This window comes from Haliotis rufescens, unplaced genomic scaffold, assembly GCF_023055435.1.
Source record: "Haliotis rufescens isolate VD_foot unplaced genomic scaffold, xgHalRufe1.0.p SCAF_5, whole genome shotgun sequence".
Classification (NCBI taxonomy): Eukaryota; Metazoa; Mollusca; class Gastropoda; order Lepetellida; family Haliotidae; genus Haliotis; species Haliotis rufescens.
This window is the reverse complement of record NW_025964223.1, coordinates 55315294-55336807: the sequence shown is the minus strand read 5'-3', so window position 1 is coordinate 55336807 and position 21514 is coordinate 55315294. Positions and strand designations below refer to the sequence as shown.

General features: G+C 41.3%; 4 protein-coding genes across 4 annotated transcripts; all 4 read left to right on the top strand.

The window, feature by feature from the left end:
- The first annotated feature begins 667 nt into the window (after nucleotides 1–667).
- LOC124127422 (aurora kinase C-like) lies at nucleotides 668–2620 on the top strand. The gene is made up of 2 exons (XM_048384401.1): nucleotides 668–812; nucleotides 1403–2620. The coding sequence occupies exons 1-2, from the start codon at nucleotides 797–799 to the stop codon at nucleotides 2380–2382; spliced, it is 996 nt and encodes a 331-aa protein (XP_048240358.1). The 5' UTR covers nucleotides 668–796; the 3' UTR covers nucleotides 2383–2620.
- A 2705-nt stretch (nucleotides 2621–5325) lies between these two features.
- Nucleotides 5326–6535, top strand: LOC124127453 (serine/threonine-protein kinase ark1-like). Its single transcript, XM_046490851.2, has one exon. The coding sequence runs from the start codon at nucleotides 5572–5574 to the stop codon at nucleotides 6295–6297; it is 726 nt and encodes a 241-aa protein (XP_046346807.2). The 5' UTR covers nucleotides 5326–5571; the 3' UTR covers nucleotides 6298–6535.
- Nucleotides 6536–8482: 1947 nt separating this feature from the next.
- LOC124127238 (aurora kinase C-like) lies at nucleotides 8483–10372 on the top strand. Its single transcript, XM_046490667.2, has 2 exons — nucleotides 8483–8599; nucleotides 9168–10372. The coding sequence occupies exons 1-2, from the start codon at nucleotides 8584–8586 to the stop codon at nucleotides 10139–10141; spliced, it is 990 nt and encodes a 329-aa protein (XP_046346623.2). The 5' UTR covers nucleotides 8483–8583; the 3' UTR covers nucleotides 10142–10372.
- Nucleotides 10373–12271: 1899 nt separating this feature from the next.
- Nucleotides 12272–14176, top strand: LOC125373184 (probable spindle assembly checkpoint kinase homolog). Its single transcript, XM_048384113.1, has 2 exons — nucleotides 12272–12431; nucleotides 12983–14176. The coding sequence occupies exons 1-2, from the start codon at nucleotides 12416–12418 to the stop codon at nucleotides 13954–13956; spliced, it is 990 nt and encodes a 329-aa protein (XP_048240070.1). The 5' UTR covers nucleotides 12272–12415; the 3' UTR covers nucleotides 13957–14176.
- The last annotated feature ends 7338 nt before the right edge of the window (nucleotides 14177–21514 follow it).

Here is a 21514-nt window from a genome sequence, read left to right as displayed (position 1 = left end):
GTGATATTGTTGGAATATTGCTAAAAGCGGCGTAAAACCATACTCACTCACTCACTCTATAAACCTGAGATGGAGAGACAAAAGCACTTTGACATTTCAAAGGAATGCGGACTTGGACCAGGTCAGATTATAATATATATTCCGCAAATAAAAAAATAAAACGTTATGAAAACATCATCATTGTAAGAGATCAAACAGAGTTAACTCCTCGTCTGGGAATCGATCGATATGCCAATGTCTTCGGGGGCACAAATTTCATATATTGGTAGGCCAGTGTAATGTGTGTTTTTTTTCACCGAGGGATGACCTCTTCAGAACTTTCAAAGACAACGGAAAACCTCTAAGTACAAACTTTTTACTTTTGTGAGTGAGTGAGTGAGTAGGGTTTTATGCCGTTTTTAGCAATATTCCAGCAATATCACGTCGGGGGACACCATACCATAAATAGGCTTCTCACTTTTACGTATACATTTGTAGATTAAACAGAAAAATATATAACAAGCAGGGTCTTATCACATGTTAATAACGAATCTCGTTTTTAACTGCAGCCGAAACGTTTATTAAAATCATGCAACCTGGCCTTCTAAATAAACAGCCTAGCCTCGTTCATCCGGACCCCGTTAAACCGGAAAACATCTCACATGACGTCATAAACGTGTGACGTCACAGAAGGGAACGTCACATTTAGCCACATTGCGCTAGAGACGAGGCGTGGTTTCTCTTCACGGAAACTTTGTAAGGCGATTTAATCTAAAATACAGCTCGTGTTATTCTGAAAATCGGTTACAATACCCTCATGGATATGGCTCCTGGTAAGTAATATTGTTGTCAGTATAATTAACCCCAAACGGGTTTACTGTTAGATTAGTTGTGCGGCGCGAGGTCTCTAAAAAAGGATTAAGAACGATCCAGCAAATTCGAAATGGATTTTTCAACAGATTGTAGGCGGCGGGTGGTTGTTTTTCACACCAGTCTTAAACTATTGAATAAACGTGCGATACTTCTTAAACATGCCATCATAAAGCTGCTATAATATTTGTATTTCTCTCCAGAATCCATTTATTTTTATTCTTTTCCTGAAACCAATTAAATCTGTAATGAAACGTGTCGGTCTTAAAACAAGACAAAAAAACATATTAGCCGATTTCACACAAGCAGCAGCTATCATAACTAATATAATTTATTTTCAAAACATAGCCAAATTAGAGTTCTGATTCCCCGTACTTTCCATTTGCGTACATTGCATCCACTTTTACTTTTTATATGTTCATCTACCTTGTTGATTGCTAGATGTCTGTATTGCTTGCAGTGTGTGTGTGTGTGTGTGTGTGTGTGTGTGTGTGTGTGTGTGTAATTTATGTAAATCTGAACACTTGTAATGCGATGATTTCACTGTCTTCAGATCCTCATCTCACGTGGGCTCATCAAGCCGGACATCACAATGCTGCAGCAGAACTATGGAGAAAATGTCTGTTCCCGTCGGACGTAGAGCGACTGGTGGAGTGTGTGTCTAAATCAACGCCTCCCGTGGATGCCGCGACTCCCCCTTGCAACCAGCGCCACCCTGAAAACTGTCAGTTACCTCAATCAGCTGGGGAGGGGTTTCTCCGCTCACTCCCACGCGACCCGTTCCTCGGCCTCACAATCCATGGCTACATGTTCCGTGAGGTCATCCGCTCTGGTGCTAACGCCACTGTGTACAATGTGTTCAAAGACGGACAAGTATTTGCAGCCAAAGTGTCGCACCCAAGAAACAGAGACCCGATGGGAGTGTCCAAAGCATGGACCACTGAGTTTAACATCATTGGTCAGGTCCAACACAAGAACATTATCAAAGCCTATGAACTATTTGAACACAAGGGCCGCCAAGTCATGATACTGGAGTATGTCGGCGGATCGAACCTGGCCGAGTTCATTGCCAGGAAGTGCCAGGCTCGCAGACAAGGTGCGATGAAGAAAGTCATGAAACAAGTTGTCACGTGTCTTGAACATCTTCACAGCCATGACGTAGTCCATGGGGACATAACGCCAGACCATATACTCATTGGACAGGGTGGAAAGGTCAAAGTTATCGACTTTGGCGATGCGATCAGGCTTGGTACCGGAAGCTACAATCCACAGAGCAAGACAAGGGATGTTGAAGACAAGATAATGAAGTCCTTTGACATGTGGATGTTTGGTGCGTCATTGTATGAGAGTCTGACGGGAAAACCACCTCAGTTCATCGCCCAAGACCACAATCAGCTGGACGTATCTGGTCTTGACATTCCTGACCGAAAGCTTGTGTCACTTTTGAAGAAGTGTCTTGACTTAAATCCTTTAGATAGAATTACAGCCAAACTTGCTCTAAAGAACGACTATTTTAAACGATTTTTCTGTTAATTATCCTGAACTTACTCTAAATTGCCTATTTCAAATTAAATGTTTAGAATGCAAACGTCATTCCTCAAAAAACGAAAAGCCACTTTCGCAATCGTAAATTGATGTTTCTTCGTTGTCAGGTTTTTGTTCCGGGAACCTCAAAAATATGTTATCCTGTTTTTAAATGAACTTTAAAATGTTTAAGCTTATATTCCTAATTCCAAATACCGTTATCAATCAATACAATGAAATGAAATTAGTTTTGTGTTTTGTTTTGAATTCTCTTCTTTGCAAGGACATGTTTCACAGCGATTTTGCCTTTTACGCCCAATGGAATCTGTTTCGGCGGATATTCTCTGGCCTTGACATTTTGTATTTATCCTCATATTAGTCCTTTATGCCTCATCCAGCAAAACTCCAGCGATATGAAGGCTGGTGTCACTAATCGGGCCGGACCCAGACAACACATTGGTTGACAGCTCGAGTGAGTGAGTGAGTGAGTGTGGCAATTTTTCTTCAAGGTCAACAATATTCTTAGAAGACGTACAACATTACAGGTAACACCCGATCCAGTCATTGTAACCATCCGATCCTCAATGGTAACCACCTGTGACAAATAGGGGATTCTGGGAACACTACTGCTCCGGAATCCACACTTGGGGCAGAGGTCTCATGACAGACAGGGCGATAAGATGCTGCCTAACTTTTATTCAGAGGTCAATGGGGCCAAGCTGTTATATAAGTGATAAATAATGCCAAGTGTACTTTTAACGGAAACCTCGTTCAGCAATATGACACGAGGTTACTAGGCATGTTGAACACTTCTGAAACTTAACAGAAATGATTAGATAAAGTGTCAAGTGACGGTTTATTTCGACTGAACGTACTACATGTACATGGCCACGATCGGCATCACTTACCAACTACAAGGCAATCTCTGCCTGATACAGAACCAACGCATGGACGAATAACATGGCGAGAAATGACGAAACTGGCCCATGATCAGTCTAGTCTCACAAAGGTTCAATAAAATTCAGGGCCTAGTTCCACAAAGCGATCTTAGCGCTACGATAGTCGTAAGCCTATTTCAAAGTATGGGGGTTACGATCATCGTAGCGCTAAGATCATTTTGTGGAACGGAACCCCGTAGATCTATTATCGAGACGATCAAGTCGTGTTTGCAAGGTTGCTGTAGTAGCACGGGATCCATACATGTGGTAGAGTATTGTGTCTTGTACAGGTAGGTGCGCGAACCATCTACTTTTATCGTTTTGTGCCATCTGGTTATAAATATGTCAGTAGACCCGTGAAGATCCGGATTAGAATGGGTCTTATAGGAATGTAAAAGAAGGATACTGCAGGAAGACATAAAATATCCTCTAATCTTATCATTGTCTATAAACCCGAGGGCGGTCGGGTAGCCCAGTGGTAAAAGCGTTCGCTCGTCACCCGGGTTCGATTCCCGACATGGGTACAATATGTGAAGCCCATTTCTGGCGTCCCCCGTCGTGATATTGTTGGAATATTGCTAAAAGCGGCGTAAAACCATACTCACTCACTCACTCACTCTATAAACCTGAGATGGAGAGACAAAAGCACTTTGACATTTCAAAGGAATGCGGACTTGGACCAGGTCAGATTATAATATATATTCCGCAAATAAAAAAAATAAAACGTTATGAAAACATCATCACTGTAAGAGATCAAACAGAGTTAACTCCTCGTCTGGGAATCGATCGATATGCCAATGTCTTCGGGGGCACAAATTTCATATATTGGTAGGCCAGTGTAATATGTGTTTTTTTCACCGAGGGATGACCTCTTCAGAACTTTCAAAGACAACGGAAAACCTCTAAGTACAAACTTTTTACTTTTGTGAGTGAGTGAGTAGGGTTTTATGCCGTTTTTAGCAATATTCCAGCAATATCACGTCGGGGGACACCATACCATAAATAGGCTTCTCACTTTTACGTATACATTTGTAGATTAAACAGAAAAAATATATAACAAGGCAGGGTCTTATCACATGTTAATAACGAATCTCGTTTTTAACTGCAGCCGAAACGTTTATAAAAATCATGCAACCTGGCCTTCTAAATAAACAGCCTAGCCTCGTTCATCCGGACCCCGTTAAACCGGAAAACATCTCACATGACGTCATAAACGTGTGACGTCACAGAAGGGAACGTCACATTTAGCCACATTGCGCTAGAGACGAGGCGTGGTTTCTCTTCACGGAAACTTTGTAAGGCGATTTAATCTAAAATACAGCTCGTGTTATTCTGAAAATCGGTTTCCAATACCCTCATGGATATGGCTCCTGGTAAGTAATATTGTTGTCAGTATAATTAACCCTAAACGGGTTTACTGTTAGATAAGTTGTGTGGACCGAGGTCTCTAAAAAAAGATTAAGTTTTTAAAGAACGATCCACCAAATTCGAAATGGATTTTTTAACAGATAGTAGACGGCGGTTTTGTTTTTTTTTCACATCAGTCTTAAACTATTGTATAAACGTGCGATACTTCTTAAACATGCCATCATAAAGCTGCTTAATACATTTGCATTTCTCTCTAGATTCCATTTATTTTTATTCTTTTCCTGAAACCAATTAAATCTGTATTGAAACGTGTCTGTCTTAAAACAAGACAAAAAACATATTAGCCGATTTCACACAAGCAGCAGCTATCATAATTAATATAATTTATTTTCAAAACATGGCCAAATTAGAGTTCTGATTCCCCGTACTTTCGATTTGCGTACCTTGCATCCACGTCTACCTTGTTGATTGCTAGATGTTTTTGCAGTGTGTGTGTGTGTGTGTGTGTGTGTGTGTGTGTGTGTGTGTGTGTGTGTGTGTGTGTGTGTGTGTGTGTGTGTGTGTGTGTGTGTGTGTGTGTGTGTGTGTAATTTATGTAAATCTGAACACTTGTAATGTGATTATTTCACTGTCTTCATTTCCTCATCTCACGTTGGCTCATCAAGCCGGACATCACAATGCTGCAGCAAAACTATGGAGAAAATGTCTGTTCCCGTCGGACGTAGAGCGACTGGTGGAGTGTGTGTCTAAATCAACGCCTCCCGTGGATGCCGCGACTCCCCCTTGCAACCAGCGCCACCCTGAAAACTGTCAGTTACCTCAATCAGCTGGGGAGGGGTTTCTCCGCTCACTCCCACGCGACCCGTTCCTCGGCCTCACAATCCATGGCTACATGTTCCGTGAGGTCATCCGCTCTGGTGCTAACGCCACTGTGTACAATGTGTTCAAGGACGGGAAAGTATTTGCAGCCAAAGTGTCGCACCCAAGAAACAGAGACCCGATGGAAGTGTCCAAAGCATGGACCACTGAGTTTAACATCATTGGTCAGGTCCAACACAAGAACATTATCAAAGCCTATGAACTATTTGAACACAAGGGCCGCCAAGTCATGATACTGGAGTATGTCGGCGGATCCAACCTGGCCGAGTTCATTGCCAGGAAGTGCCAGGCTCGCAGACAAGGTGCGATGAAGAAAGTCATGAAACAAGTTGTCACGTGTCTTGAACATCTTCACAGCCATGACGTAGTCCATGGGGACATAACGCCAGCCCATATACTCATTGGACAGGGTGGAAAGGTCAAAGTGATCGACTTTGGCGATGCGATCAGGCTTGGTACCGGAAGCTACAATCCACAGAGCAAGACAAGGGATGTTGAAGACAAGATAATGAAGTCCTTTGACATGTGGATGTTTGGTGCGTCAGTGTATGAGAGTCTGACGGGAAAACCACCTCAGTTCATAGCCCAAGACCACAATCAGCTGGACGTATCTGGTCTTGACATTCCTGACCGAAAGCTTGTGTCACTTTTGAAGAAGTGTCTTGACTTAAATCCTTTAGATAGAATTACAGCCAAACTTGCTCTAAAGAACGACTATTTTAAACGATTTTTCTGTTAATTATCCTGAACTTACTCTAAATTGCCTATTTCAAATTAAATGTTTAGAATGCAAACGTCATTCCTCAAAAAACGAAAAGCCACTTTCGCAATCGTAAATTGATGTTTCTTCGTTGTCAGGTTTTTGTTCCGGGAACCTCAAAAATATGTTATCCTGTTTTTAAATGAACTTTAAAATGTTTAAGCTTATATTCCTAATTCCAAATACCGTTATCAATCAATACAATGAAATGAAATTAGTTTTGTGTTTTGTTTTGAATTCTCTTCTTTGCAAGGACATGTTTCACAGCGATTTTGCCTTTTACGCCCAATGGAATCTGTTTCGGCGGATATTCTCTGGCCTTGACATTTTGTATTTATCCTCATATTAGTCCTTTATGCCTCATCCAGCAAAACTCCAGCGATATGAAGGCTGGTGTCACTAATCGGGCCGGACCCAGACAACACATTGGTTGACAGCTCGAGTGAGTGAGTGAGTGAGTGTGGCAATTTTTCTTCAAGGTCAACAATATTCTTAGAAGACGTACAACATTACAGGTAACACCCGATCCAGTCATTGTAACCATCCGATCCTCAATGGTAACCACCTGTGACAAATATGGGATTCTGGGAACACTACTGCTCCGGAATCCACACTTGGGGCAGAGGTCTCATGACAGACAGGGCGATAAGATGCTGCCTAACTTTTATTCAGAGGTCAATGGGGCCAAGCTGTTATATAAGTGATAAATAATGCCAAGTGTACTTTTAACGGAAACCTCCATCAGCAATATGACACGAGGTTACTAGGCATGTTGAACACTTCTGAAACTTAACAGAAATGATTAGATAAAGTGTCAAGTGACGGTTTATTTCGACTGAACGTACTACATGTACATGGCCACGATCGGCATCACTTACCAACTACAAGGCTATCTCTGCCTGATACAGAACCAACGCATGGACGAATAACATGGCGAGAAATGACGAAACTGGCCCATGATCAGTCTAGTCTCACAAAGGTTCAATAAAATTCAGGGCCTAGTTCCACAAAGCGATCTTAGCGCTACGATAGTCATAAGCCTATTTCAAAGTATGGGAGTTACGATTATCGTAGCGCTAAGATCATTTTGTGGAACGGAACCCCGTAGATCTATTATCGAGACGATCAAGTCGTGTTTGCAAGGTTGCTGTAGTAGCACGGGATCCATACATGTGGTAGAGTATTGTGTCTTGTACAGGTAGGTGCGCGAACCATCTACTTTTATCGTTTTGTGCCATCTGGTTATAAATATGTCAGTAGACCCGTGAAGATCCGGATTAGAATGGGTCTTATAGGAATGTAAAAGAAGAGTACTGCAGGAAGACATAAAATATACTCTAATCTTATCATTGTCTATAAACCCGAGGGCGGTCGGGTAGCCTAGTGGTAAAAGCGTTCGCTCGTCACCCGGGTTCGATTCCCGACATGGGTACAATATGTGAAGCCCATTTCTGGCGTCCCCCGTCGTGATATTGTTGGAATATTGCTAAAGGCGGCGTAAGACCATACTCACTCACTCACTCTATAAACCTGAGATGGAGAGACAAAAGCACTTTGACATTTCAAAGGAATGCGGACTTGGACCAGGTCAGATTATAATATATATTCCGCAAATAAAAAAATAAAACGTTATGAAAACATCATCATTGTAAGAGATCAAACAGAGTTAACTCCTCGTCTGGGAATCGATTGATATGCCAATGTCTTCGGGGGCACAAATTTCATATATTGGTAGGCCTGTGTAATGTGTGTTTTTTTTCACCGAGGGATGACCTCTTCAGAACTTTCAAAGACAACGGAAAACCTCTAAGTACAAACTTTTTACTTTTGTGAGTGAGTGAGTGAGTAAGGTTTTATGCCGTTTTTAGCAGTATTCCAGCAATATCACGTCGGGGGACACCATACCATAAAAAGGGCTTCTCACTTTTACGTATACATTTGTAGATTAAACAGAAAAAATATATAACAAGGCAGGGTCTTATCACATGTTAATAACGAATCTCGTTTTTAACTGCAGCCGAAACGTTTATAAAAATCATGCAACCTGGCCTTCTAAATAAACAGCCTAGCCTCGTTCATCCGGACCCCGTTAAACCGGAAAACATCTCACATGACGTCATAAACGTGTGACGTCACAGAAGGGAACGTCACATTTAGCCACATTGCGCTAGAGACGAGGCGTGGTTTCTCTTCACGGAAACTTTGCAAGGCGATTTAATCTAAAATACAGCTCGTGTTATTCTGAAAATCGGTTACAATACCCTCATGGATATGGCTCCTGGTAAGTAATATTATTGTCAGTATAATTAACCCCAAACGGGTTTACTGTTAGATAAGTTGTGTGGACCGAGGTCTCTAAAAAAAGATTAAGTTTTTAAAGAACGATCCAGCAAATCCGAAATGAATTTTTCAACAGATTGTAGGCGGCGGGTGGTTGTTTTTCACACCAGTCTTAAACTATTGAATAAATGTGCGATACTTCTTAAACATGCCATCATAAAGCTGCTATAATATTTGTATTTCTCTCCAGAATCCATTTATTTTTATTCTTTTCCTGAAACCAATTAAATCTGTATTGAAACGTGTCTGTCTTAAAACAAGACAAAAAAAATATTAGCCGATTTCACACAAGCAACAGCTATCATAACTAATATAATTTATTTTCAAAACATAGCCAAATTAGAGTTCTGATTCCCCGTACTTTCCATTTGCATACCTTGCATCCACTTTTACTTTTTATATGTTCATCTACCTTGTTGATTGCTAGATGTCTGTATTGCTTGCAGTGTGTGTGTGTGTAATTTATGTAAATCTGAACACTTGTAATGTGATGATTTCACTGTCTTCAGATCCTCATCTGACGTGGGCTCATCAAGCCGGACATCACAATGCTGCAGCAGAACTATGGAGAAAATGTCTGTCGGACGTAGAGCGACTGGTGGAGTGTGTGTCTAAATCAACGCCTCCCGTGGATGCCGCGACTCCCCCTTGCAACCAGCGCCACCCTGAAAACTGTCAGTTACCTCAATCAGCTGGGGAGGGGTTTCTCCGCTCACTCCCACGCGACCCGTTCCTCGGCCTCACAATCCATGGCTACATGTTCCGTGAGGTCATCCGCTCTGGTGCTAACGCCACTGTGTACAATGTGTTCAAAGACGGACAAGTATTTGCAGCCAAAGTGTCGCACCCAAGAAACAGAGACCCGATGGAAGTGTCCAAAGCATGGACCACTGAGTTTAACATCATTGGTCAGGTCCAACACAAGAACATTATCAAAGCCTATGAACTATTTGAACACAAGGGCCGCCAAGTCATGATACTGGAGTATGTCGGCGGATCCAACCTGGCCGAGTTCATTGCCAGGAAGTGCCAGGCTCGCAGACAAGGTGCGATGAAGAAAGTCATGAAACAAGTTGTCACGTGTCTTGAACATCTTCACAGCCATGACGTAGTCCATGGGGACATAACACCAGACCATATACTCATTGGACAGGGTGGAAAGGTCAAAGTTATCGACTTTGGCGATGCGATCAGGCTTGGTACCGGAAGCTACAATCCACAGAGCAAGACAAGGGATGTTGAAGACAAGATAATGAAGTCCTTTGACATGTGGATGTTTGGTGCGTCAGTGTATGAGAGTCTGACGGGAAAACCACCTCAGTTCATAGCCCAAGACCACAATCAGCTGGACGTATCTGGTCTTGACATTCCTGACCGAAAGCTTGTGTCACTTTTGAAGAAGTGTCTTGACTTAAATCCTTTAGATAGAATTACAGCCAAACTTGCTCTAAAGAACGACTATTTTAAACGATTTTTCTGTTAATTATCCTGAACTTACTCTCAATTGCCTATTTCAAATTAAATGTTTAGAATGCAAACGTCATTCCTCAAAAAACGAAAAGCCACTTTCGCAATTGATGTTTCTTCGTTGTCAGGTTTTTGTTCCGGGAACCTCAAAAATATGTTATCCTGTTTTTAAATGAACTTTAAAATGTTTAAGCTTATATTCCTAATTCCAAATACCGTTATCAATCAATACAATGAAATGAAATTAGTTTTGTGTTTTGTTTTGAATTCTCTTCTTTGCAAGGACATGTTTCACAGCGATTTTGCCTTTTACGCCCAATGGAATCTGTTTCGGCGGATATTCTCTGGCCTTGACATTTTGTATTTATCCTCATATTAGTCCTTTATGCCTCATCCAGCAAAACTCCAGCGATATGAAGGCTGGTGTCACTAATCGGGCCGGACCCAGACCACACATTGGTTGACAGCTCGAGTGAGTGAGTGAGTGAGTGTGGCAATTTTTCTTCAAGGTCAACAATATTCTTAGAAGACGTACAACATTACAGGTAACACCCGATCCAGTCATTGTAACCATCCGATCCTCAATGGTAACCACCTGTGACAAATAGGGGATTCTGGGAACACTACTGCTCCGGAATCCACACTTGGGGTAGAGGTCTCATGACAGACAGGGCGATAAGATGCTGCCTAACTTTTATTCAGAGGTCAATGGGGCCAAGCTGTTATATAAGTGATAAATAATGCCAAGTGTACTTTTAACGGAAACCTCCATCAGCAATATGACACGAGGTTACTAGGTATGTTGAACACTTCTGAAACTTAACAGAAATGATTAGATAAAGTGTCAAGTGACGGTTTATTTCGACTGAACGTACTACATGTACATGGCCACGATCGGCATCACTTACCAACTACAAGGCAATCTCTTCCTGATACAGAACCAACGCATGGACGAATAACATGGCGGGAAATGACGAAACTGGCCCATGATCAGTCAAGTCTCACAAAGGTTCAATAAAATTCAGGGCCTAGTTCCACAAAGCGATCTTAGCGCTACGATAGTCGTAAGCCTATTTCAAAGTATGGGAGTTACGATCATCGTAGCGCTAAGATCATTTTGTGGAACGGAACCCCGTAGATCTATTATCGAGACGATCAAGTCGTGTTTGCAAGGTTGCTGTAGTAGCACGGGATCCATACATGTGGTAGAGTATTGTGTCTTGTACAGGTAGGTGCGCAAACCATCTACTTTTATCGTTTTGTGCCATCTGGTTATAAATATGTCAGTAGACCCGTGAAGATCCGGATTAGAATGGGTCTTATAGGAATGTAAAAGAAGGATACTGCAGGAAGACATAAAATATCCTCTAATCTTATCATTGTCTATGAACCCGAGGGCGGTCGGGTAGCCTAGTGGTAAAAGCGTTCGCTCGTCACCCGGGTTCGATTCCCGACATGGGTACAATATGTGAAGCCCATTTCTGGCGTCCCCCGTCGTGATATTGTTGGAATATTGCTAAAAGCGGCGTAAAACCATACTCACTCACTCACTCTATAAACCTGAGATGGAGAGACAAAAGCACTTTGACATTTCAAAGGAATGCGGACTTGGACCAGGTCAGATTATAATATATATTCCGCAAATAAAAAAATAAAACGTTATGAAAACATCATCATTGTAAGAGATCAAACAGAGTTAACTCCTCGTCTGGGAATCGATCGATATGCCAATGTCTTCGGGGGCACAAATTTCATATATTTGTAGGCCAGTGTAATGTGTGTTTTTTTTCACCGAGGGATGACCTCTTCAGAACTTTCAAAGACAACGGAAAACCTCTAAGTACAAACTTTTTACTTTTGTGAGTGAGTGAGTAGGGTTTTATGCCGTTTTTAGCAATATTCCAGCAATATCACGTCGGGGGACACCATACCATAAATAGGCTTCTCACTTTTACGTATACATTTGTAGATTAAACAGAAAAAATATATAACAAGGCAGGGTCTTATCACATGTTAATAACGAATCTCGTTTTTAACTGCAGCCGAAACGTTTATAAAAATCATGCAACCTGGCCTTCTAAATAAACAGCCTAGCCTCGTTCATCCGGACCCCGTTAAACCGGAAAACATCTCACATGACGTCATAAACGTGTGACGTCACAGAAGGGAACGTCACATTTAGCCACATTGCGCTAGAGACGAGGCGTGGTTTCTCTTCACGGAAACTTTGTAAGGCGATTTAATCTAAAATACAGCTCGTGTTATTCTGAAAATCGGTTACAATACCCTCATGGATATGGCTCCTGGTAAGTAATATTATTGTCAGTATAATTAACCCCAAACGGGTTTACTGTTAGATTAGTTGTGCGGCGCGAGGTCTCTAAAAAAAGATTAAGTTTTTAAAGAACGATCCAGCAAATTCGAAATGGATTTTTTAACAGATTGTAGACGGCGGGTGGTTGTTTTTCACAAAAGTCTTAAACTATTGTATAAACGTGCGATACTTCTTAAACATGCCATCATAAAGCTGCTTAATACATTTGCATTTCTCTCTAGAATCCATTTATTTTTATTCTTTTCCTGAAACCAATTAAATCTGTATTGAAACGTGTCCGTCTTAAAACAAGACAAAAAACATATTAGCCGATTTCACACAAGCAGCAGCTATCATAATTAATATAATTTATTTTCAAAACATGGCCAAATTAGAGTTCTGATTCCCCGTACTTTCCATTTGCGTACCTTGCATCCACGTCTACCTTGTTGATTGCTAGATGTCTTTGCAGTGTGTGTGTGTGTGTGTGTGTAATTTATGTAAATCTGAACACTTGTAATGTGATGATTTCACTGTCTTCAGATCCTCATCTGACGTGGGCTCATCAAGCCGGACATCACAATGCTGCAGCAGAACTATGGAGAAAATGTCTGTCGGACGTAGAGCGACTGGTGGAGTGTGTGTCTAAATCAACGCCTCCCGCGGATGCCGCGACTCCCCCTTGCAACCAGCGCCACCCTGAAAACTGTCAGTTACCTCAATCAGCTGGGGAGGGGTTTCTCCGCTCACTCCCACGCGACCCGTTCCTCGGCCTCACAATCCATGGCTACATGTTCCGTGAGGTCATCCGCTCTGGTGCTAACGCCACTGTGTACAATGTGTTCAAAGACGGAAAAGTATTTGCAGCCAAAGTGTCGCACCCAAGAAACAGAGACCCGATGGAAGTGTCCAAAGCATGGACCACTGAGTTTAACATCATTGGTCAGGTCCAACACAAGAACATTATCAAAGCCTATGAACTATTTGAACACAAGGGCCGCCAAGTCATGATACTGGAGTATGTCGGCGGATCCAACATGGCCGAGTTCATTGCCAGGAAGTGCCAGGCTCGCAGACAAGGTGCGATGAAGAAAGTCATGAAACAAGTTGTCACGTGTCTTGAACATCTTCACAGCCATGACGTAGTCCATGGGGACATAACGCCAGACCATATACTCATTGGACAGGGTGGAAAGGTCAAAGTTATCGACTTTGGCGATGCGATCAGGCTTGGTACCGGAAGCTACAATCCACAGAACAAGACAAGGGATGTTGAAGACAAGATAATGAAGTCCTTTGACATGTGGATGTTTGGTGCGTCAGTGTATGAGAGTCTGACGGGAAAACCACCTCAGTTCATCGCCCAAGACCACAATCAGCTGGACGTATCTGGTCTTGACATTCCTGACCGAAAGCTTGTGTCACTTTTGAAGAAGTGTCTTGACTTAAATCCTTTAGATAGAATTACAGCCAAACTTGCTCTAAAGAACGACTATTTTAAACGATTTTTCTGTTAATTATCCTGAACTTACTCTAAATTGCCTATTTCAAATTAAATGTTCTAAGCAAACGTCATTCCTAAAAAAATGAAAAGCCACTTTCGCAATCGTAAATTGATGTTTCTTCGTTAACAGGTTGTTGTTCCTTGAACATCATAAATATGTTATCCTGTTTTTAAATAATTTTTGAATTGTTTTCGCTGATATTCCTAATTACAAATAAATGAAATTAGTTATGTGTTTTGTTTTGAATTCGCTTTTTCACACATGCAAGGACATGATTCACCGCTATTTTGCCTTTTACGCCCAATGGAATCTGTTTCGGCGGATATCCTCTGACATTGACGTTTTGTGTTGATCTTCACATTAGTCATACAGCAAAACTCCAGCTATATGAAGGCCGGTGTCACTAATCGGGCCTGACCGGACAACACATTGGTTGACAGGCTGGGCGACTACCTTCATCGCCCGAGGGGTACAATGGCACACATCAAGGGAGGATTCAGCATTTTCAAAAAGGACTGGGTCAAAAACAGCAAAATCATCTCTCATAATTGTACTGCCTACAACATACTACATTTGGGTTTCAAGTAGGAATAGGGGGAGGGGGGCGGGGAGGTCGGGGGTCCGGACAATCTGGACTCTGGAGGGTGGTCGGTTGCGTAGCTTAGTGGCAAGGGTGCTCTCACTGAAAACCAGCAAGAGATTCTCCAAATGGATGAAGCGTTTTTACTGTTACATGACGCACTCCCAGAACTCATAACCAATTACATGGTTGGCCTCCATGGACAACACCCTGTGCTGCTTTGTCCCCCTACTCAGACAGTTATTTGTCCTCCTACTCAGACAGTTATTTGTCCTCCTACTCAGACAGTTATTTGTCCTCCTACTCAGACAGTTATTTGTCCTCCTACTCAGACAGTCATTTGTCCTCCCACTCAGTTATTTGTCCTCTTACTCAGACAGTTATTTGTCCTCCTACTCAGACAGTTATTTGTCCTCCTACTCAGACAGTTATTTGTCCTCCTACTCAGACAGTTATTTGTCCTCCGACTCAGTTATTTGTCCTCCCACTCAGACAGTTATTTGTCCCTACTCAGACAGTTATTTGTCCTCCTACTCAGACAGTTATTTGTCCTCCTACTCAGTTATTTGTCCTCCCACTCAGACAGTTATTTGTCCTCCTACTCAGTTATTTGTCCTCCTACTCAGTTATTTGTCCTCTTACTCAGACAGTTATTTGTCCTCCTACTCAGACAGTTATTTGTCCTCCTACTCAGTTATTTGTCCTCCCACTCAGACAGTTATTTGTCCTCCTACTCAGTTATTTGTCCTCCTACTCAGTTATTTGTCCTCTTACTCAGACAGTTATTTGTCCTCCTACTCAGACAGTTATTTGTCCTCCTACTCAGTTATTTGTCCTCCCACTCAGACAGTTATTTGTCCTCCTACTCAGTTATTTGTCCTCCTACTCAGTTATTTGTCCTCTTACTCAGACAGTTATTTGTCCTCCTACTCAGACAGTTATTTGTCCTCCCACTCAGACAGTTATTTGTCCCTACTCAGACAGTTATTTGTCCTCCTACTCAGACAGTTATTTGTCCTCCTACTCAGTTATTTGTCCTCCCACTCAGACAGTTATTTGTCCTCCTACTCAGTTATTTGTCCTCCTACTCAGTTATTTGTCCTCTTACTCAGACAGTTATTTGTCCTCCTACTCAGACAGTTATTTGTCCTCCTACTCAGTTATTTGTCCTCCCACTCAGACAGTTATTTGTCCTCCTACTCAGTTATTTGTCCTCCTACTCAGTTATTTGTCCTCTTACTCAGACAGTTATTTGTCCTCCTACTCAGACAGTTATTTGTCCTCCCACTCAGACAGTTATTTGTCCCTACTCAGACAGTTATTTGTCCTCCTACTCAGACAGTTATTTGTCCTCCTACTCAGTTATTTGTCCTCCCACTCAGACAGTTATTTGTCCTCCTACTCAGTTATTTGTCCTCTTACTCAGACAGTTATTTGTCCTCCTACTCAGACAGTTATTTGTCCTCTTACTCAGACAGTTATTTGTCCTCCGACTCAGTTATTTGTCCTCCTACTCAGACAGTCATTTGTCCTACTCAGACAGTTATTTGTCCTCCCACTCAGACAGTTATTTGTCCCTCCTACTCTGACAGTTATTTGTCCCTCCTACTCAGACAGTTATTTGTCCCTCCTACTCTGACAGTTATTTGTCCCTCCTACTCTGACAGTTATTTGTCCTCCTACTCAGACAGTTATTTGTCCTCCTACTCAGACAGTTATTTGTCCTACTCAGACAGTTATTTGTCCTCCCACTCAGACAGTTATTTGTCCCTCCTACTCTGACAGTTATTTGTCCTCCTACTCAGACAGTTATTTGTCCTCCTACTCAGACAGTTATTTGTCCCTCCTACTCTGACAGTTATTTGTCCTCCTACTCAGACAGTTATTTGTCCTCCTACTCAGACAGTTATTTGTCCTCCTACTCAGACAGTTATTTGTCCCTCCTACTCTGACAGTTATTTGTCCTCCTACTCAGAGAGTTATTTGTCCTCCTACTCAGTTATTTGTCCTCCTACTCAGACAGTTATTTGTCCTCCTACTCAGACAGTCATTTGTCCTACTCAGACAGTTATTTGTCCTCTTACTCAGACAGTTATTTGTCCTCCTACTCAGACAGTTATTTGTCCTCCCACTCAGACAGTTATTTGTCCTCCTACTCAGACAGTTATTTGTCCTCCTACTCAGACAGTTATTTGTCCTCCTACTCAGACAGTTATTTGTCCTCCTACTCAGTTATTTGTCCTCCTACTCAGACAGTTATTTGTCCTCTTACTCAGACAGTTATTTGTCCTCCCACTCAGACAGTTATTTGTCCTCCTACTCAGTTATTTGTCCTCTTACTCAGACAGTTATTTGTCCTCCTACTCAGACAGTTATTTGTCCTCTTACTCAGACAGTTATTTGTCCTCCGACTCAGTTATTTGTCCTCCTACTCAGACAGTCATTTGTCCTACTCAGACAGTTATTTGTCCTCCTACTCAGACAGTTATTTGTCCCTCCTACTCAGACAGTTATTTGTCCTCCTACTCAGACAGTTATTTGTCCCTCCTACTCTGACAGTTATTTGTCCTCCTACTCAGACAGTTATTTGTCCTACTCAGACAGTTATTTGTCCTCCTACTCAGACAGTCATTTGTCCTCCTACTCAGACAGTTATTTGTCCTCCTACTCAGACAGTTATTTGTCCTCCTACTCAGACAGTCATTTGTCCTCCTACTCAGACAGTCATTTGTCCTCCCACTCAGACAGTTATTTGTCCTCCTACTCAGACAGTTATTTGTCCCTCCTACTCTGACAGTTATTTGTCCTCCTACTCAGACAGTTATTTGTCCTCCTACTCAGACAGTTATTTGTCCTCCTACTCAGACAGTTATTTGTCCCTCCTACTCTGACAGTTATTTGTCCTCCTACTCAGAGAGTTATTTGTCCTCCTACTCAGACAGTTATTTGTCCCCTTCTCAGACAGTTATTTGTCCTCTTACTCAGATAGTTATTTGTCCTCCTACTCAGACAGTTATTTGTCCTCCTACTCAGACAGTTATTTGTCCTCCTACTCAGACAGTTATTTGTCCTCCTACTCAGACAGTTATTTGTCCCCCTACTCAGGGGGTCTGTATAATTAAATAAGCAATGCTCACAAATCTCATACAATGTTTGGCAACAGATCTAAAATATGGAACTGGGATGACTGAAGTACAATAGACTATTTCAAGAATGAAATAATAGTTTAAACTTATGTTTTTTCATGGTTGACACTGCTTTAAAATGTTGTTATGCATTCCATAGAGATATCTATAACCTGGTTTTTGTTTGCAAGATAAACTCAAGGCATTTCTTCATTCCAGATCCAATTAATCTTCTAAGCATAATGTGTTTTTTTTATAAGGATAAACAAACAAAAAACATATGATGCCAATACTTTTATTAACAAACTTATAATAATCTAAATAAAACAATATAATTTTCAGAATATTTCCCAAATGAAACAGGTAGCTTTAAAAGTACATGTGTGAAATGTTACAGCAAACACCTCATGTTTGAAGTACATCTGTCAATGTGATCTAGGACTTAACCCTAATGCTGAATAAAAGTTTTAATAAATTTTGATATTTATAGTATGTGTATGTTTCATTTCAGAAAATAAACTGAGTCAGTTTTTGCAAATGTTTAGCACAGCACAATACAACAAAAGCACATTGTAATAAAGTGATTGCATTTTATTTCATTTCCCCCATATATTCACTGCCAGAAGAACTGGACACTTTTCATTCTTTTGTGCAGGATTGGTTTGTTTTTGTTTAATGCCTCACTCAGCAATATTACAGGTATATGACGGTGGTCTGTAAATAATCAAGTCTGGACCAGACAAACCAGTGAATGATATCATGAGCATTGATCTTAGTAATTGGGATTCGTTCACAAGCATCAACAAAGTCAGCGAGCCTGACCACCCGATCCTGTAAGTCGCCTCTTACGACAAGCAGAGTCGCCATTTACGGCAAGCATAGGTTGCTGAAGACCTATTCTACCCCGGATCCGAAGGCATAAAGGCAGGCAACACTTAAGCGGAAAACATCAGCATCTAACAATATTATGTTCTAGTGAGGCTTCTGTCACCATAGCAATGCCAAATGTGAACAATAAAAACAGCATTACCACAGCATTATCACTATTCCCCCTTGGAGCTCACTAGAACTTTTCTTTATTAATACAGTAGTGAATACCATGGAAGTGAATGTTAACTTTAAAAAAGGTGAGGTGAAGTGAAATTGGGTTTAACGTTGCGTCCAAGATTATTGCACTCATATAGCGACGTGCATGTACGTGTGTGTGTGTGTGGCTGCTTGTACTAGTCCGGACTGATGCCGATTTATAGTGCTAGCTCACTGAGATATGTCGCAGTTTAACATGAATACCCCACTCAGACACAGTATACTGACTCCGAGCCGACCTGTCCTTGCTTTAGCCCCTTAATGCCAAGCGTCAGACAGGGTAACAACAAGTACCATCTTTTAACGTCTTTTGGTATGACGCGGCCGGGGATCGAACCCCAGACCTTCCGCTCTCCGGGCGGAGGCTCTACCACTAGACCACGGAGGTGGTCAACCATAAAAAAAGAGTCCAATATATCCTTAAGAAGAAATAGGCATTGGGGTGGCTTTATTTCATGAAAAATGATTTTACTTTCACCATTGCAGACACTATGCATAAAATAGACAAACATTACATGGATCAAAGGCCTAGGGGAAACAACTATGCACAGCGAAGATTTCTGGCACACCTAAGGGAAACAACTCTGCACAGAGAAGGTTTCAGGCACGGCTAAGGGAAACAACCCTGCACAGAGAAGGTTTCAGGCATGACTAAGGGAAACAACTCTGCACAGCAAAGGTTTCTGGCAATAATAATTCAGATTTTATGCAAGCTGTGAATATTAACATTGAAGCAAGAAAGGACTGTCCCAGTGATATTAGGACTACATTTGTGACAGAGTGACTTTGGTTTATCACCAAATTGAATAGTATTTCAGTCTAATGAATGTGTGTCAGCTTTCTGTGAGAGGAAAATCCCCAAAATGTTTCTCCAAGGAAAGGGTTTTCAAATTCACCTTCACTCTTACCAACAACTTCACACTAGTTTTCTTGCAAATCTGTAATTTGATTGAATATTTGTTCTAGCATTGTCTTTGAAATCAGACATTAAACTCAGTTAACCCAGGGGGATTCCAGGCAAGAATGTAGGTCCCCAGCAACCCATGCTTGTCAGGAGAAGCATCTAAATGGATCGGTTGGTCAGGGTGGTCAGGCTTGGTGACTTGGTTGATTGCATGGTATCATTGTGTTGATCGATGCTCATGATATCAGTCACTGGATTGTCTGGTCCTGACACAATTATTTGCAGACTGCTGTCATACAGCTGGAATATTGCCAAGTGCAGCATTAAATAAAAAACAAACCACAACTATGATAATGATTTTTTTTTGGTTTTTTTTGTTTAACGCCGCAGTCGGCAATATTCCAACTATATGGCGACAGTCTGTAAACAATCAAATCTGGACCAGACGATCAGTGATTGAGCATCATGAGCATCAACCCACACAATTGGGATACGATGGAATGCATCAACCAAGACAAGCGAGCCTGACCACCCGATCCCGTTGGTCGCCTCTCATGGCAAAAAAGGGGTTGCTGAAGGCCTATTCTACCCCGGATCTTCACGGGTCCTATGAAAGTGAATGGGTCCAGAGTATTAGGATTGAGTAAGCTAGACTAGAAACATAACACGCTGAATAGTTGAGGATTCTGATTCACATCAATCCAGTCATCACCATCATGACACATTCATCAAGTTGAAAACCCCAACTGCTGATCTTACTGTTTGAGGTAATAATAATAAACTTGGGTACAAAATACACAATTTCTATCTTAAGTGAAGAAAGTACAAGCTTGGCACATTGGTTTCCTGATTGGCACTACACACACACCAAACAAAATATTATTAATAGCCATACTTATAACATGTACAATTTTTGTAAATAATCACATCTGTGATAATTTCATAAATATTTATATACACAATGCATGCTTAGAGAATACATTGCATAATAGTAAACAACTCATAATACAAAAGGGTATTCCAGAACTATGTCTTGGAAATAATGTCCACCAGAATAATGCAAGTATTAAAATTATGAATGACAATGACAGTTTTACAAAATGACCCAACTCATGTGCCACCAAGGTGACTAAACATGTATTTACTTTTTCCATTAACGTGATGTTTATGTAACCACAGAAATCTGTATCTGATCTTTAATCTGATTAAAGCAGTGAAATTGTATACCCTTTATCTCATCGAACACCATTCCCTATATATAAACAGTGTCGAATTCACGCCACAAGCCATCAATCAAGAGAGATCACAGCTATTTCATCCAATCCACCTACAATGAACGCATTAAGCAATAATCACCCCACCCATGTAAACTTATCATGTCCCATTGGCTTCCATGTGTTCTCTGTCCATCATGTGACAGTATTTTCCTTCTGTTGTCATTACCTACTCTGTGATCCCACTCATGTATGCAATTGCTGTTACTGTTAATCCTCCACCTACTCTATATATTCTGTACTATGTCCCTCATTCAGTCTTGCTTGACAACGGTATAAGGATCTATACCGAAACGTCGCTTTTCACAGTATTAAAGAAGTTGTTATCCATAAATTGTGTCTGCAGTGTATGAATTAGATTTCAAAGTTCACTGGCCAGGAGGGCTTGTTAAAGACATATGCTACAAGCCCTCATCATATTCACTAACCCTACTTTATGGCTACAGCCTACATACTTCGTGTTAACCTAAATGTATTTTGTGTGTTTTTAGACCAATTTGCTACACTACGGCAAAGTTGCATGGCTGCTTGGTAAAATACGTTTTGTTATACTTTCACACACATCACTAATAACGCATGTACATGTGTGTCAGTCATAATC